General features: G+C 39.3%; 1 protein-coding gene across 1 annotated transcript in view; it reads right to left on the bottom strand.

Moving 5' to 3' along the window:
- LOC146483392 (uncharacterized) overlaps positions 1 to 14,519 on the bottom strand; it is a 72,967-nt gene that overhangs the window by 9,909 nt on the left and 48,539 nt on the right. The window contains exons 32-41 of the mRNA XM_085106029.1: positions 14,106 to 14,244; positions 13,027 to 13,343; positions 11,882 to 12,020; positions 11,085 to 11,270; positions 8,662 to 10,756; positions 7,201 to 7,789; positions 6,467 to 6,655; positions 5,422 to 5,547; positions 4,759 to 4,971; positions 3,575 to 3,820 (exon numbers count right to left, since the gene is read on the bottom strand). Of these exons, the coding sequence (XP_084962155.1) occupies positions 3,575 to 3,820; positions 4,759 to 4,971; positions 5,422 to 5,547; positions 6,467 to 6,655; positions 7,201 to 7,789; positions 8,662 to 10,756; positions 11,085 to 11,270; positions 11,882 to 12,020; positions 13,027 to 13,343; positions 14,106 to 14,244 (4,239 nt within the window). The remainder of the gene's footprint in view (positions 1 to 3,574; positions 3,821 to 4,758; positions 4,972 to 5,421; positions 5,548 to 6,466; positions 6,656 to 7,200; positions 7,790 to 8,661; positions 10,757 to 11,084; positions 11,271 to 11,881; positions 12,021 to 13,026; positions 13,344 to 14,105; positions 14,245 to 14,519) is intronic.

The following is a 14,519-nucleotide window of genomic DNA, read 5'->3' as shown; positions in this document are numbered from 1 at the left end:
GCGGTTTAAAACTATGCAGTGAAAGCAGAACTTATTAAATGCTTTTGGTATCTCAAAATAAAATTGGGGGTAACCATGCATTTTTCATAGATAATTAAGCTTCAATTTAGGAAAAAATCCCATACATTGATTTATATTTTGGCGTTTTTTAGAGATATTATTGCTTAATTATCTCTAAAAAATGCGTGGTTACCCCCAATTTTCTTTTTGGATTCCAATAGGCCTTGCTGAGATCTGCTTTTCATAGTCATAAACCGCACAACAATACTTCGGTATTAGTAGGCACCGTCCTTAACTGCCGCTTCATTGAGACGAAGCACTGACTTCTGTGAATCGGAATGTTGGGTTTCTCCGACCCGTTTACCAAAATAGATGGAGATGAACTAGGCTGTTTGGTGTAAGACTCGAGCCGGGATCACAAGTGTTAGCGATAGCATTTTATTTCACAATTTCTTGTTGACATGATGGCTTCGCCGGTTAACGGACGTGTATAAATTGCCCTCGGAGATAAGCTGCTTCAGGTAGGAATTAAGTCATTTGTTGGCTTCACTAAACAAGTACACGGTTGTCGCAGATGAAAATATTTTGTTGTGAGGCGGTGACTTTAGATGGTGGTCGAGAGCCGCTCGAACCGACAACCAACTAGTTTTCGGAGTATAAAAACTGTTTTCTTTTCTCGTCACTGAAACGTAAATTTAGAGAGACATTTATTCATCTTTTTTACTTCCATGCTTTCAAATTCTGTCTTAAACTCGTTTTGTTTGTGAAATCATTCTGTTAATAAAGAAAATCTTGCTCGAATTTAACTTAATTCGTTGTCTTCATTTTAAGTCATCGAGATCGTCAACACGGCAATTTACAAGGGTTTTTTTTATTACAATTAGCAAAATTTTAATCTCTTGCCTTCGAAAAGTATTACCTCGGACTTAACTGCATTTTAAGTGCCTTTCAGAATTGCATTTTCTTTCATCCTACTTACTTCATTTCCAGAAATGTCAACAAATAGCTAAGCGGCCATTTTGAAAGTTAGTGCTCCTGCTATAATCGCCTCGCGCGAGGTACCATTTTGGTACATTTCTTTGCCGTCCTCTGCAAAACAACAACGTGAAATGACCAAATTCTAGGTTTTTTGGAGAACGTGAGCGCACGACGGTGAATTTTTCATTTTCTTTCTTAACTTGAACGCAACTCCTACCAATTTGGTTCCTGGATAGTTCGCCGTTTCTGTAGAAGTTGAGCGAGTTGAAATAATCGCGAAGTAGCAGAAATGAAATAAAGTTATATTTTCAGGCGAAATTTTCGTTACCGTTGCCGTCGTCGCTACTTAAGCTCCCTAGTATCGTCGGACTGAAAACCTTGAGATGTAGCTGGTAGTTCACTGCAAAGTAGATACTTGGCCTCGGAAAGGAGCGAAAATATTTCAGCTTCTACGGACAATACTTGTGTGCTAAGCGCCAGAATATGTTCTACTCGATCAATTGTAAAGCAAATATAATCTATTTCGATCGAACGTAAGTTACCAGTAGTTAGTTTCCGACTTATTTCCTGAAGAATGCTACATAGACTGTGCTTTACCGCACTTGCTGCTGTTGAAGATAAAACCGCTGCTACTGGTCAGTGGTTAGGTATTTTAACTTCATGCTCAGGAGTTTTTGCGACATATAGTGTGCAACAAGACGTTGGGTGTGCAGGTGATCATCAGGCGTGCAACCAGAAAACATTAGGTGTGCAAGAGAACAATAGATGTGTAAGTCGACATTGGGTGTGCAACTTTTCAATAATTGCCGAATGAAAAGATGTAATAATGTCATTAGCATGATTAGCAATTAGATGTTCAAATGTAATAATTAACAATGCACATGCACCCAATATCTTTTTTGATAGGAAAACAGTTTCATAGGCGCAATCCGCATGCTTTAATTAGTGTTGTATTTACAGACTATTGAATTTTATTTACAAGTGTTGTTGGAAATCATAGCCCCAACCCTAACCCTAACAAAATAAACCATAACCACTCAACAAAATGTTGAAGATAGAGACGAGCAACGGTTGAAAGGCTCATTTTAGTAGTTATCAAAGCCTCCAAACTACACCATGCCCATCTCAGTTCTCGTGTAAAGAGTAAAATTGGTCGAGACTCCTAAATAAAAGGTAACAAACGAACCAATTTCATCAGGGGCACCGAACGATTCATTTCGGTGGATATCTGTTCGGAAGGCCTTATTCCCCTCTTCAAAAACTCATTTATAATTCATAAGTCCATTGACCTATCAAATGGTCGATAAAACATCACGTGCAGTGGTTTTAAAACCCGATGTGTTTTTCTCGTATGCTAATTTCCAACGTTCACAAAATCATCATTGTTATGAACTCTCTTGACACACGCTTTTCCAGAAATGTTTTTGAAGCCAATCAAAAAACTCGCAGCACTTGTTTTATCGGTTCCAAAACCACTTGGCTACGCCTCGTGGCTTTCAATCCCGATAAAACACTGCTGCTCGTGTTTTCAACATTACATAAATTCGGATTTAGGTGTGAACAAAAAGTTCACTACGGCAAGATGTCAGCTCAAAATTTCGTAACACTGGAAAACTTATTCCTTTTGTTTTCGAAGGAACAATTATGTCGTTAAAATGCAAAAACAAAAGGTCAGCTATGATTTTCGTAAAGCCAACGAAACCTCGTAAATTCCTAAAAAATATATTCCTTAGCCATCCCAACCGATCAAACTTTATTAACATGTACAGATATGTTTTTAAATGGGCAGAAAACGATCTGCGAACGTACGAGACAACATTTTAAGTCAATTTTTCTTAAATGTTCTCGTGGGGGACTCCTGTTTCATGAATAATTGCAGTTAATTGCACATGTCTGTTAATCACATTTTCACTGAATCAAAGTCCTAGGTGCGACCCAGTTAACTGTGTCTCAAAACCCTCATAGCGTGAAAATAACAATGATGAACTCTTTTTTTATTAGACTTAGTAAATAATGTAATGTAATAATGTAGGTTGTAAAGTTAACTTTTCACTGTAACTTCCTCGTGGATGCGTCTGCCTTATTTTTTGAATTTAAACTAGAAATCACAGACTAGTTAATTTAAAAGTGCTTGTTAACATTGCTTTTGTTGTTGTCGCCTAATCGCTCTCCACTTAATTCGCAGTGTAACCAATGTCAAGTGGGTGGGGTTGCCGTGTATACCTTAACGCTCTACGTAGACGTTCTTTGGCCCGTCACGAACGACCTTCGTGGGGAGGATTGTCTGACGTGACGAGCCAAATTAAGTCTGCGTAGGAGGCTATGGATACCTCCTCTATGATCTTTTGCATCCTTTTTTCCGTATTCTGGGTTTTATTTGTTATGGTCATTCTAAAGTGTCGAAAACATGGAAGAAAAGGAGGGGCTGACTCCTTTTGAGAACACCCTCCCAAGCCAATCCATCGGTTAAATGGAGTTTAGATAAAGTTGGGTTACGTTACGTGGAAATCTCTTTCGGCCATATTCCACGAATCATCGAAACTTTGATTGTTAATCATTACTTATTCAAAATTGAGTAATCTTTATTTTCTGTTACCTGTACATCGACATCTTTACCGTTTAATTGTCCACCGATCACTTCGGTAAAGTTTGCAAACTGTACCATGACTTTCCCATTTCCAACCGCGTGTTCGCCTTCAGTATCAGAGCGCATCTTTTGCAGAACCAGTGACATATGTGGACTGGACATAACAATCGGCTCTTCACCCACAACTGCAAGGGAGCTCATGGTGTCAGTTACATTGCCCAGTATTGCCATGGCGTCCAGAGCGATCTCTCTTGCCTAAAATGCAATTTTGCAACATTTCGTCAAGTAGTAAAAATCGTCATAGCGTAAATGTACCGGCATTGTAAAGTAATAAACCAATACAGGAATTATAGGATTCGCTAGGCTAGCCTTGTTCTAAAATTAAACTACTATGATTAAACGACAACTCCAAATCTCTTCAGGCAGGACAGTTAAAGCCACAGAGAATTCCGAGTATCGCTAAGGATATCCAAAAACTACAGCTCCAACGCGAACGAAGAAATTCTCCCAAGCAACACGACGGATTTATCTTACGTTATACCTGCGGGATAACTGTCACTTATGATACATTATCAGACCACGGATTACAACGGTACCTTTCTTCTGCCACACAAAATACTCTTATTAGGCTTAGTCGCTTCTGTGTTTTTGTTTTTTTTTTTAAATTTCAATTTCACATTTAGTGACGTTACCTGGGCAATCATTTTTTCTTTAACTTAGATGCCTCTACAATTTTACATCATTATTAAACAAGACGTCACACTATAAAAGGGCAAGCCCCTCCTTCATTTCACACCTTTGTGGGGGAGAAATGCAAATTTAGATGTCCTCTGAAAAATACCCCTCAAAATTTTATTATATCATCACAGCAGTATGAGATATCAAGTTGTAATTTGTTAAACGGGGCTTATAATGAAAACTAAGCCAATTCTATAGGTAAGGGTCGCAGAAAAAGACGCATGTTGTTCGTCAGTTGTTTACGCCCTGATGGTTCATTGACCACTGAAGGTGAGAATAGCCAGGCCAGACCCCTTTAATAGCGTGATGATAAGTGACAATACTCTGTATGTAAAGTGGGGCGAAAAGGACCCTCAGAGAGATCGCAATTTTCTTTTAAATGTCTATTTTCCGCGTATAGTTGTGTTCTAATTTCTATTTCCATGTTCAAATGACCTGTGAATCGAAGCCTTTACCTTTTCTTTGGTAGAGTTAACAGACAAGTGATCGTCCTTGATAGCCCGCTCCCCGAACACTCTGGCCGAATCACTGGACGCTCTAATGACATTCATCAAGCCCATCTCTACTATCACTGCTGTGTCATTGATTACGCTCGACAGAATGGTCCTATCACGTGATTTTCTGCTTACTATACCTGCCATTTCTTTGAAGGATTTCAAGCAGTTTTCCTGAAAAATTCGAAGACGTCTGGATTTAGATATATGCATGAAGATTTAGAGTAGTAGGACGATTTGAGAAGCTACATCAAACACTCATAATAACGTTTCATTTGTAATCCGAACACCCTGAAGTTGTATAAAAAAAACTCGGCTGCGCCTCGTTTTTCAACTCGTTTCACTGTGTTTAGAAATCGGATGAAACACTCTTCCTCGTGCTTGATTTGTAAAGTCATGTCGTCTAATGTTGTCAGTTATAGTTTCAGCCGAAGCTCTAACATCGAAAATCAATCTACTTCTTGTACTTAGGTTGGCTGCGAACTGGTACCTCAGACTTAAAGTAAGTTGGACCCTGACTTTACCTCGCGCCATGGCATCTTAAGTATCATGCCTTTTTTAATTGAAAATGCCTAACAAGGGAGTTAAGTGACTAGCAACTATTGAGTGGCGTATTTTTCTTACCTGCACATTTACGGGAACCTCCTCTTTAAGAACAATTACTTCACTCAAGGCCGAACCCATCTGCTTCACATCAAATAGGGACAATGGCGGTTTTGATGTTAAAGCCAATCCAATTTCTGTTCGCATCTAGCAATAAAAAAAAAGGCAAAACTGTAACAAAAATTAATGGCCCTTAATGAGATATTAACTTTTCAAATAGTTATCCTAAAGCTTCGATCTCTTCCATCTTTTCTCGAAATAAGAGGGGGGCAGCTATAACTTCAGGGCGCTGAAACGCGAGGGACGTGCATAAAGGTTTTCTATTAAAACCTTATCTTTTTAATTTGAGTGAGAGGAAGTACTCAGTTAACCGTTCGTTTCTTGGCTTGTGTCTTCGGCTTTCTACTGCATTTCTTTGATGTCTAGTTACATATTTCATTCACGTAAACATTTGATGCAAGTTTTTAAGGCACTGAAATTCGGAAATGGCTGAAGCTTCCTGCGTTTGGCGGTTGTTTGTAGTTCGAATTGTTTTGCTAGCACAGTTCGAGAATAAATGCCTTCAGCGGTTATTATAAACTTGACTTACACTTAAACACTCGACTTACATCTATTCTCTCCACTAAGCCAACCACGCTCAAAGAAATCTTTATCACATTATATTTATGTATCACTAACTGTAGCATTAGCAGGTTTGAGCTATAAACATACTAACGGGAATTCAAAGTTTATATAACAATAATAAATTTTCATTAAGGTGGCGTTGACTGCAGGTACCAGAATCTAAATTAGAGTATTGTAATTTAATCCCCAATGGGATTACAAACGATATGAAATGGTTTCTTGTAGTTGTAGTCAGATGACGCCATCATGAAAATGGCCTATCACAATGAAATCTTAAAGCCGTTGCATATACCACACATAAATAATCTAAAGAGTCTACGGATGCAAATGTTATGGGACTTGATTTTATTGCCTTTTCAAGCCAAGTTTAGGTCAATCTGCGCACAGAAAATGCAGGAAGAATAAAGAGCACATGAAGCCCAAACATCTTCACAAATTGTACCTGTTGTCTTTTCTGTATTCCTGTGATTCCATTCCGAAGAGCGTAGGTATTTAGAACCGACGCAATAGCATTCACCTCGCGAGCGGCTTCTTGTGTCCTTCCTACCAGCAACATATGCGGAAGTGATTTGTTTACAAAGTTTTGGAACTCGGACAATGTTTCTTTCTGCTCTTTTTCACTCAGAAGAACCTGAAAGTGAATGGAATTTTAAAAAATGTTGCTGTTATCACTTTTGCTTGTAGACATGACGAACGATGATAGCTCAAGATCATATTTACGTTTCATAGGGCTTTACGGGAAATTATGTAAAAGCAAGCATTACAGACACAAATGGAATTTATGTTTCGACATGATGCCCACGTAACAACTGGCTGAGTTCATCCGTTCCAGGTAAGAGGATTGTAAAATTTTACCCAATGAGATTTAAGTGCGGCTAAGACTTGATTATAGGCAAGATGCTTCATTAGTTACTCTTCACTGAATTTAGGGTACTTTCTGTTTACTTAGAACTGGCTCGCCAAACTGGTCATTTTGTTAATAAAATGGAGAGGATCATTGCCAAGGTCTGATTGTAGAAAGTCTGTAACTAGTACATTCTATAAATGCTCAGAGCAATTTTTGAGGTAATTCGATGGACGGGCATATAACCAGTCCTTCGCCTTAATGCCGACTTTCGAGAATGACGACCGGTCTAGCTGGCCAGTTCCGACAAATTGAAAGCACCCATACTGCACCTGAACATCGACTCGAGTGGTGTTGTACGTTCCCTGGGCGTCAAATATCTTGACTCGAAAATCCAGCGTAAAGTTAGCATCGGTATCTCCAATAGGAAGACTGGTGGAGAAAACAGGTGATAGGCCGTGATGGAGCAGAAACACTACACCGTAACGTGTCTGATACTGAAACTCATACGAAAGGGGGAGATCTTTATCAATCCATCCTTCGCACATGAAGTTAAAGACCGTCTTGTCGGAATAACCTCTTGGTTTGTCCACACTACACCTTCCGTGGCGAGGAGGAATGTTAACAGAGTATACGTTCTCACTGTAACCATTACTCCTTCCATGCGCCATTCCAGTGACCGATACTTTGTAAGAATTTCCAGGTTTAAGAGTGTTCTTCTGCAGATGTAACTGATTGATTTTTGTTGCATCCGTGGTTTTGAATTCCTTCCAAATGTAACTCTCTCCTCGTGCAGTTTTCTCGTACACATTCCACTTGTATCGTGCATCGATAATGATCCCTGATTCTTCGGTGTCGATGACGGCTTCCAGTAAAAAACTCTCCGATGGATTAACTGTTGAACCACAGTTTCGCTTACACCTGTCACCAAAAAAAATACGCCGTTTAACTATTTCTAAAGACAAAACCTCCGTTGGGTTCAGGTTTAGATCTATACCCATTTCATATTGACCACTTCAGTTAATTTCGAATTGTTTTAGTTATTACAAGAGACAATGATGAAGGAGTAGTTCACACGAAGAGAAATTGTAAAACTGAGGATATGGAACGTCGTTAGAGACTGAGGTCTACCGAAAATTAAAGCAAACTGTCAACTGGTCCAAATTGAAGATGGACTGACAATTGCGAATTTGTCAAACTGATAGAAGAGAAATGAATACATCTTAGCATATCTGTACTGCGGAATAAATTTCATTTTTTAATTCACATTGTTTAAGATAAAGGGATTACATTAAATTTCACCTACAAATGCGTTATGATACTCACGAGGAAACTTACTTCCCTTTTATATTACGGAACATAATAAATCAGACGGAACGCCGTGGGTACAGACGTTTTCTTCGTATCAGAAATGCTTCCAGAATACTGATATCGTCCAGGGAAAGACGAACCATAAGACGTTTACAGCATTTTTGACGGATACAAGTGAAGAACTTTTGGCTCAATTTCTTTTAAATTTGCAATCCATTTCCATTCTCGCCATTCGAAGCAAAGACACTAGTTACATTTTCAGAAAACTTGTAGAATCACTTTAAACAAAACTGAAGTTACGATTTATTCTATTATGTCCTGTAGCTTTTTTAAACTAACACAAAAAAAAGAGACATAGCTCCTTTAAGTGATATGAATGATCTATGCATGGCAATTTGCCGAAGTAAAGAACTTAGTTTACACTATTTGCTGTTTGTAATTTCACAGTAGAATTTTTCTTCATGTACACAACCTTTACTTACCTGATCTTCAAGACTGGCGGATCTCCATCGACTATCTTTACCACTTGCGTAAAATGTGCGATTCGAAAATGATGATTAACCGTTTTAGCGACAAACAGCACAATCGCGTACGAAGAATAAGGCTCAAGCGTACCAGTGTGTATGCCAATCGTAGCTCCCGCCTTCATCAAAACACCTTTCCTGGAGGCATTGCAGAAGCTGGTTGCATTAAATATAGACGCATTGGCAAGAGACGCTTCACTAGACATTGAAACCAATTTTACTGGAATCTCCATAGACGCATTTTGGCAGAGCCAGTAGTATGACAAACCAGACTGGGTGTCATCAGGATCGCGGGAATCGGAACCATCAAATGTACACGATTTATCGAAAGCTCGCTGGATGAGACTGCCTCCATCGATTGACGGTACTAAAGGATTTCCTGTGATTTCAAGGTAGCCCTTTTCAACACTGTACACCTCATTTTGCCCGACCATACTGACATTGCAAGTTATCACATAGACACCGTACGTCAGCGTTCTTTCATTTATGGTCAGATCTTCCAGTTTCCTATTATCAGGATTAAGATCTATGTTACTGTCTTTTGCGGGTGACGACACTTGGGCAGCAGTCCACGTTATATCCCTTTGATCAGTCGCCCTGCAATCAAGTTCAGTGAAGACGTTGAAACGAATTGTTTGTAATGGCGTAACAACTAGACGGGAATTAACGTCCTTTATGAAGCCTGGCACTGTTATGCTTGGAAAATTACATGGTATCTTCACCACAACAGCACTGTCATACAACACGTGCATCGAAACTAAATTCCACGCTTTTAAGCTTGCATGATAACGACCCAGAGAGGAGTAGTTGTACTCAAAAGACAAACTATTTTCTTTAAAGTTTGCGAATTGGATAGATGTGTTCTCGTAGCTGCAATCTGCGTGACCAAAACCCAAGATAGTACCATCACCAAGGTTAACAACATAACAAGAATTCGTTCCCTTGTCGTCAGTGGAGATATTGAACTTTACTGACCGGTCAATCGGTTTGGGGCAATCATTGCTAAAAGCCAGGTTTAAAATCGGCTGTTGTACCGTAACCAGCGCCCTTTCAACTGCAAACCCAAAGTTGTTGGAACAGTTAACAATAACATTGAAAACGCCCGTGATTTCGTACACATGATGGACGGAAGAACTGTTCTGGAAAGAGGATGTTTGTTTGAGATTGCCATCTCCAAATTCCCAAAAACATTGGTACGGAAATCCTTCGGTAACATTGAAAGTCACTTGCACCGGTTCGGTAACGTTCGTTGGTGGGATTTTCAGAGTGATATTTCCAATTGGCGTGACATCATGAACATTGACAATCCGTCTAATGTAGACCGTGCTAACGTTGTTGTACACACAGACAGTGATATTCTTTTCACCGCTTTCTTGGTAACTGTATAACAATTCAGTCGAGCGTTGCGTAAAATTCGATGCATCACTCACGATGAACAATAACTCTGGATTTGAGCCATTAAGTATCTGTAAAGTTATGTTTATCTGATCTCTCTGGTAGATGTCATGAAATGGACCAAGATTCTCTAAAAGCAAGCACGAGACGTTGATTGGAATTTCCACGACAACATTTTCAATCACTGTGGCGTTATTTAGCTCATTCTTTGCTGATATTACAACGGGAAAGACTCCAGGAAATTTATAAATGTGGGAAATGTTTCCTTCATAAGTCCTAGAAACATAAGCAAGAGGAAAGTTCTGAGTTGTATTATCACCAAAATCGATAGATACGAGGACCGATGTGCCTAGGTCAATCTTCCATTTAAGAAACATCGCATCTCCCAAGATAGCTGCTTTAATAATTTCAGTTACATTAAAACCTGTGACTGGATCTTGGACAAGGACAAGACGTCTTGAATTGGAATGGTTTCGGAGTCGTAAAACCACTTCCATCATTCCAGTGGTATTGTACGTATGCTCAATGACGCAAAGAGATGTGTTTGTAACACTGCAGTCACCAAAGTCCAGACGCATTTCATTTCCAGTGCAGGGATTTATCGTGAAAACAACTGGTATGTTCCTTGCTACAACAGATGGAATGGAAATGTCGAGGGCTGGAACAAAAAGATTTTCAGAGCAATTAGGGTGGTAAATACTCGTTGAACAACAAATGCGGGTTATAATCTTTGACATCAACCAGCAAGCACAATTCTTCACTCATCGCATTAAATAAAGTACATTTTGTTTGGCCTTTAACGACAAAAGGGTCGAGAAGGTGGAAACGACTAAACGTAGAACACTCTACCTCGTTTTTAGCTATTTGTTCCCTTTTTGTCTTTTAATTAAAACAAAACAACACTGAATACGACGATATAAAAGGAAATGTGAGCTCGCTGCTTTCTGCAGAGCAAAGCAAATTAACAAAAAAGATGAATTTCCCACCTGGACAGAGATCTGTGTTACAAGATTCTACCTCTTTAACCACTCCAAGAAGAGAACAATCTTTTCCACCATTTTGCGGTTCAGGGTTTGTGCAGTTACGTTCTCGGGACCGAACTCCGCCTGCGCAAGGGACACTGCATGCTGACCACAACGACCATGCGGCATACCCTCCATTGACAATCTCGGCTGTCAAAGGAAAAAACAAAACAAATAGCTATTACATACTAACGTTTCAACAAAAGTAAGTCAGCATTATGTCACCGGTACCCATTTATACATCTGGGTGAAGAGAGAAAATGTGGAACAAAGTTCCTTGTTAAAGGAAACAACGAGGCAATGCAGAGACCAACCTAACCCCACCAATTCTCCGATTGAAAGTCCGTCGCGTTAACGACTATATCACCGCGCTTCCACATAGACTAACGCAGGACTAATGTTTCAAACGTACCTGTTTACAAAATTCGCATTGCTATTAGACAAGACCTTTCTTAATAACAGGAATTGCCCTGCAGAGATTTCATACGGGTATTTGAGGTGAATGATGCAAAGTTAGACGCGTTTCAGCCATACCACACCAAACGTCTCTCAAATGTACTGTGCTTCAGAGTCTTTGAAACTAAAATACCCAGTCACAATATCAAAGCCAATTACAAGTCTGCGATGTTTTTAACTTTTTTAAAATTTACCCTTATTCACTTTTACTAGCCCAAGCTCCACTTTTCACAGCATGATTCAGGACTTTGACTAGCTAGTAGCGATGAAAATATTTAAAAATAGCCAAATAAATTGCAACCCACCTTTACATCCAAGAACTTCCACTCTCATGCAGATTCCAGAATTCCAGGATTTCACAACAAACCTAAGAAACTGCACTTTGTCTGCGATTTCAACCCTGTGCGTGACTGCAGTGAATTGGTCTGCATTTCCCCTGAAAACCTGGTGTTAGATAAAAAAAAAATGTGGGCCGTGTTACTTTGTATCTTTTTAGCTAAAAAAAAAAGCGCTCCCCGCAGGAGGCTATTTAACTTTTGCGTAATAACAGAACTGAACTGTGCAAACATCACAACATGGCTAAGAAAGAAACAGATGATGTATAGCTACGTTTGGCAGATGATTCCTATCATATTCTCAAACTGTTACATGAAAGTTACTTGCCAACTGACTGTTGTATATTCCTTCTCACAGACTGATAGGAAGGAATATTTGACGAACGACGGAGCAGAAAGGATAAAGTAAGAAGAATGTGACAAATATCTAGAAAAACTATGCTCTGAAAAATCAGTCAGACTGTCAACGATGGTAGATATATATTTCTGACTTGTATATTCTATGTACTGAAAAGGGATGTATGGAAGTGGCTTGAACTCAAATTGGCCAACAGTTCAAACGATTCTGCGGTTTTGTCTTTTCTGAGCGATTTTTTACATCGACGTGAAGGGGAGTGGAGCTTCAAGAGACAAGACAACTTTGACGTGATCTCTATGATTGGAGGAAAACATACGTTCATGATATAACTTCTCGATACCTAGCTGAAGTGATAGCAGAAGTGAAGCCAATCGGGATGCAGATGATAGGGACAAGTAAAAGTGTTCACTACGTACAGTGTACACCTTCCGACTAAAAAACTACCATTCAAGGACTGCTAGTGTCATAGGTAATTTTTCTTTCCGAAATAGACGGTGGTGAAAGAGGTAAGCGCAAGCATAGGACGTAAATTCGTAGTGACTAAAGTGGTCATAGATAAATTAACCATCATACGGTTATGTGCCATATCACGGATGAAACTTAACCGAGTCACCTCGATAAGACTAGCAAGACTTCTGCGACCCTTCTCACTGTTAAGGATACTTCTTATTACATGTCAGACCTCGCAGACAAATAAAAGTAAATAAATAAACAAATAAATTAGTAAATAAATAAATAAATAAATAACAATCGATACCTTGGTTGTTCCATTAGCGAATTTGTATGGACGATAAGCGCTTTTTATATCAGGCCGATGGTACAACTCATACTCTGTAACCCACTTTCTATCCTGCCCGTGCTTTCCCTGGGTCGATATTCCAGTCACATAACTCTTTTGTCCAAGGTCTATCTCAAGGTATTCTCCGGGCGTATTTTTCTGTGCGCACCAGGCCCCTCCACCGATAACGCGGTTAAGCCTGGCGGCTCGAGGCTCATGTAACACGTTGAAGCTGGACGCAGCAAATGAGACGTCTGTCAAGTCACCACTGTTCACACCAAGAGGAAAGCCACAGACTGTAAAGAAAGATATTTTGTTCAGGACGTCGTAATCAAATTGAAGCCGAATTGCGGAGCCATCTACATATTTTTTCTCATCCTTCATCCAGACAAAATAATCAAGGATTAAACACCCAGTATCAAGTGTTAGGTTTAACTATTTGCCGTCCACAGTTTCCTTAAACGACCTTTTTTTTCCAGGACGCGTTCGTGTGGAAAACAAAAGGGCAACCCTTCAAAACACAACTTCTGAGCGGGTTTTTCCGCTAATGCTGCACATTATATTGTACAAGTTGTTTTGGGACTTTTGGGGAAATACAAACTAACTTACAATTGTAATACAAAAAAGAGAGCAAGACTGATTTCACTGTCAAGGAAATATACTTTTCACGGCCTTTCTTCTTAAAGGTATTTTTGAAACTTTTGTTTTGTTTTACAATTTGTTGCTGATTAGATCCTTTATTACTGGATCAGGTACTTTTATTTTGTCGCGGTGGTCCTTCCAAACACAGATACTGGTTTTACTGAAAACTAACTTGAGATCATTCAAATTAAAAAGCCGACAGTTATTTAACTCCTTGCACCTCTGGGACCGGCGTTTTGCACGTTTTTGATTTTAGAAAAGAAAATTGAATGCATGCTGCCGGAATTTTTCCGATGAAATTCAAGGTGTTTGATATCTCAGGTAAACCTCATGATTTTAGAAGAGAGTAAGGACTCAAAACCGGAGAGGGTTTAACAGGTCTGACATTAGTTTAAGGACCGAAATCTAATTCATACCTCGATAACCGTCCAGTTCAACCTTCATACACACGTGACTAAACCACGTGACAGGAAGAAACCTGACGTAGCGCGCATTTATTTCCTGGCTTAGCTCCTGTTTTACAATGCCATAGTCGTTGGTGTTTCCAAAGAATACCTGAGACAAACATTATAAAAGTTAACATTTTATTATAGAACAAGCTAGTATTGTGCAATTTTATTACTTAAGTAATAACTTCTAAGCTTTCTCAGTTAATTTAGTTTGGCTCTTCATTCCTTTAGGTAGGAGTTGACAGACGATTTTTACAGAGATCGTTGACTTTAGATCCTGCATAAAGCGTTAATCCGTTTACTCGTGCTGTGGTTGTTCAAAGCGAAATTTTGAAATTCCCATCTGAAGGAAGAACAGAAGGCGGTAAAGTGTTTTCTCTT

This window comes from Pavona decussata, unplaced genomic scaffold, assembly GCF_977016875.1.
Source record: "Pavona decussata unplaced genomic scaffold, jaPavDecu1.1 SCAFFOLD_39, whole genome shotgun sequence".
Taxonomy (NCBI): domain Eukaryota; kingdom Metazoa; phylum Cnidaria; class Anthozoa; order Scleractinia; family Agariciidae; genus Pavona; species Pavona decussata.
Note: the sequence above shows the minus strand (reverse complement) of the source record. Positions and strands in the feature narration are given on the sequence as shown.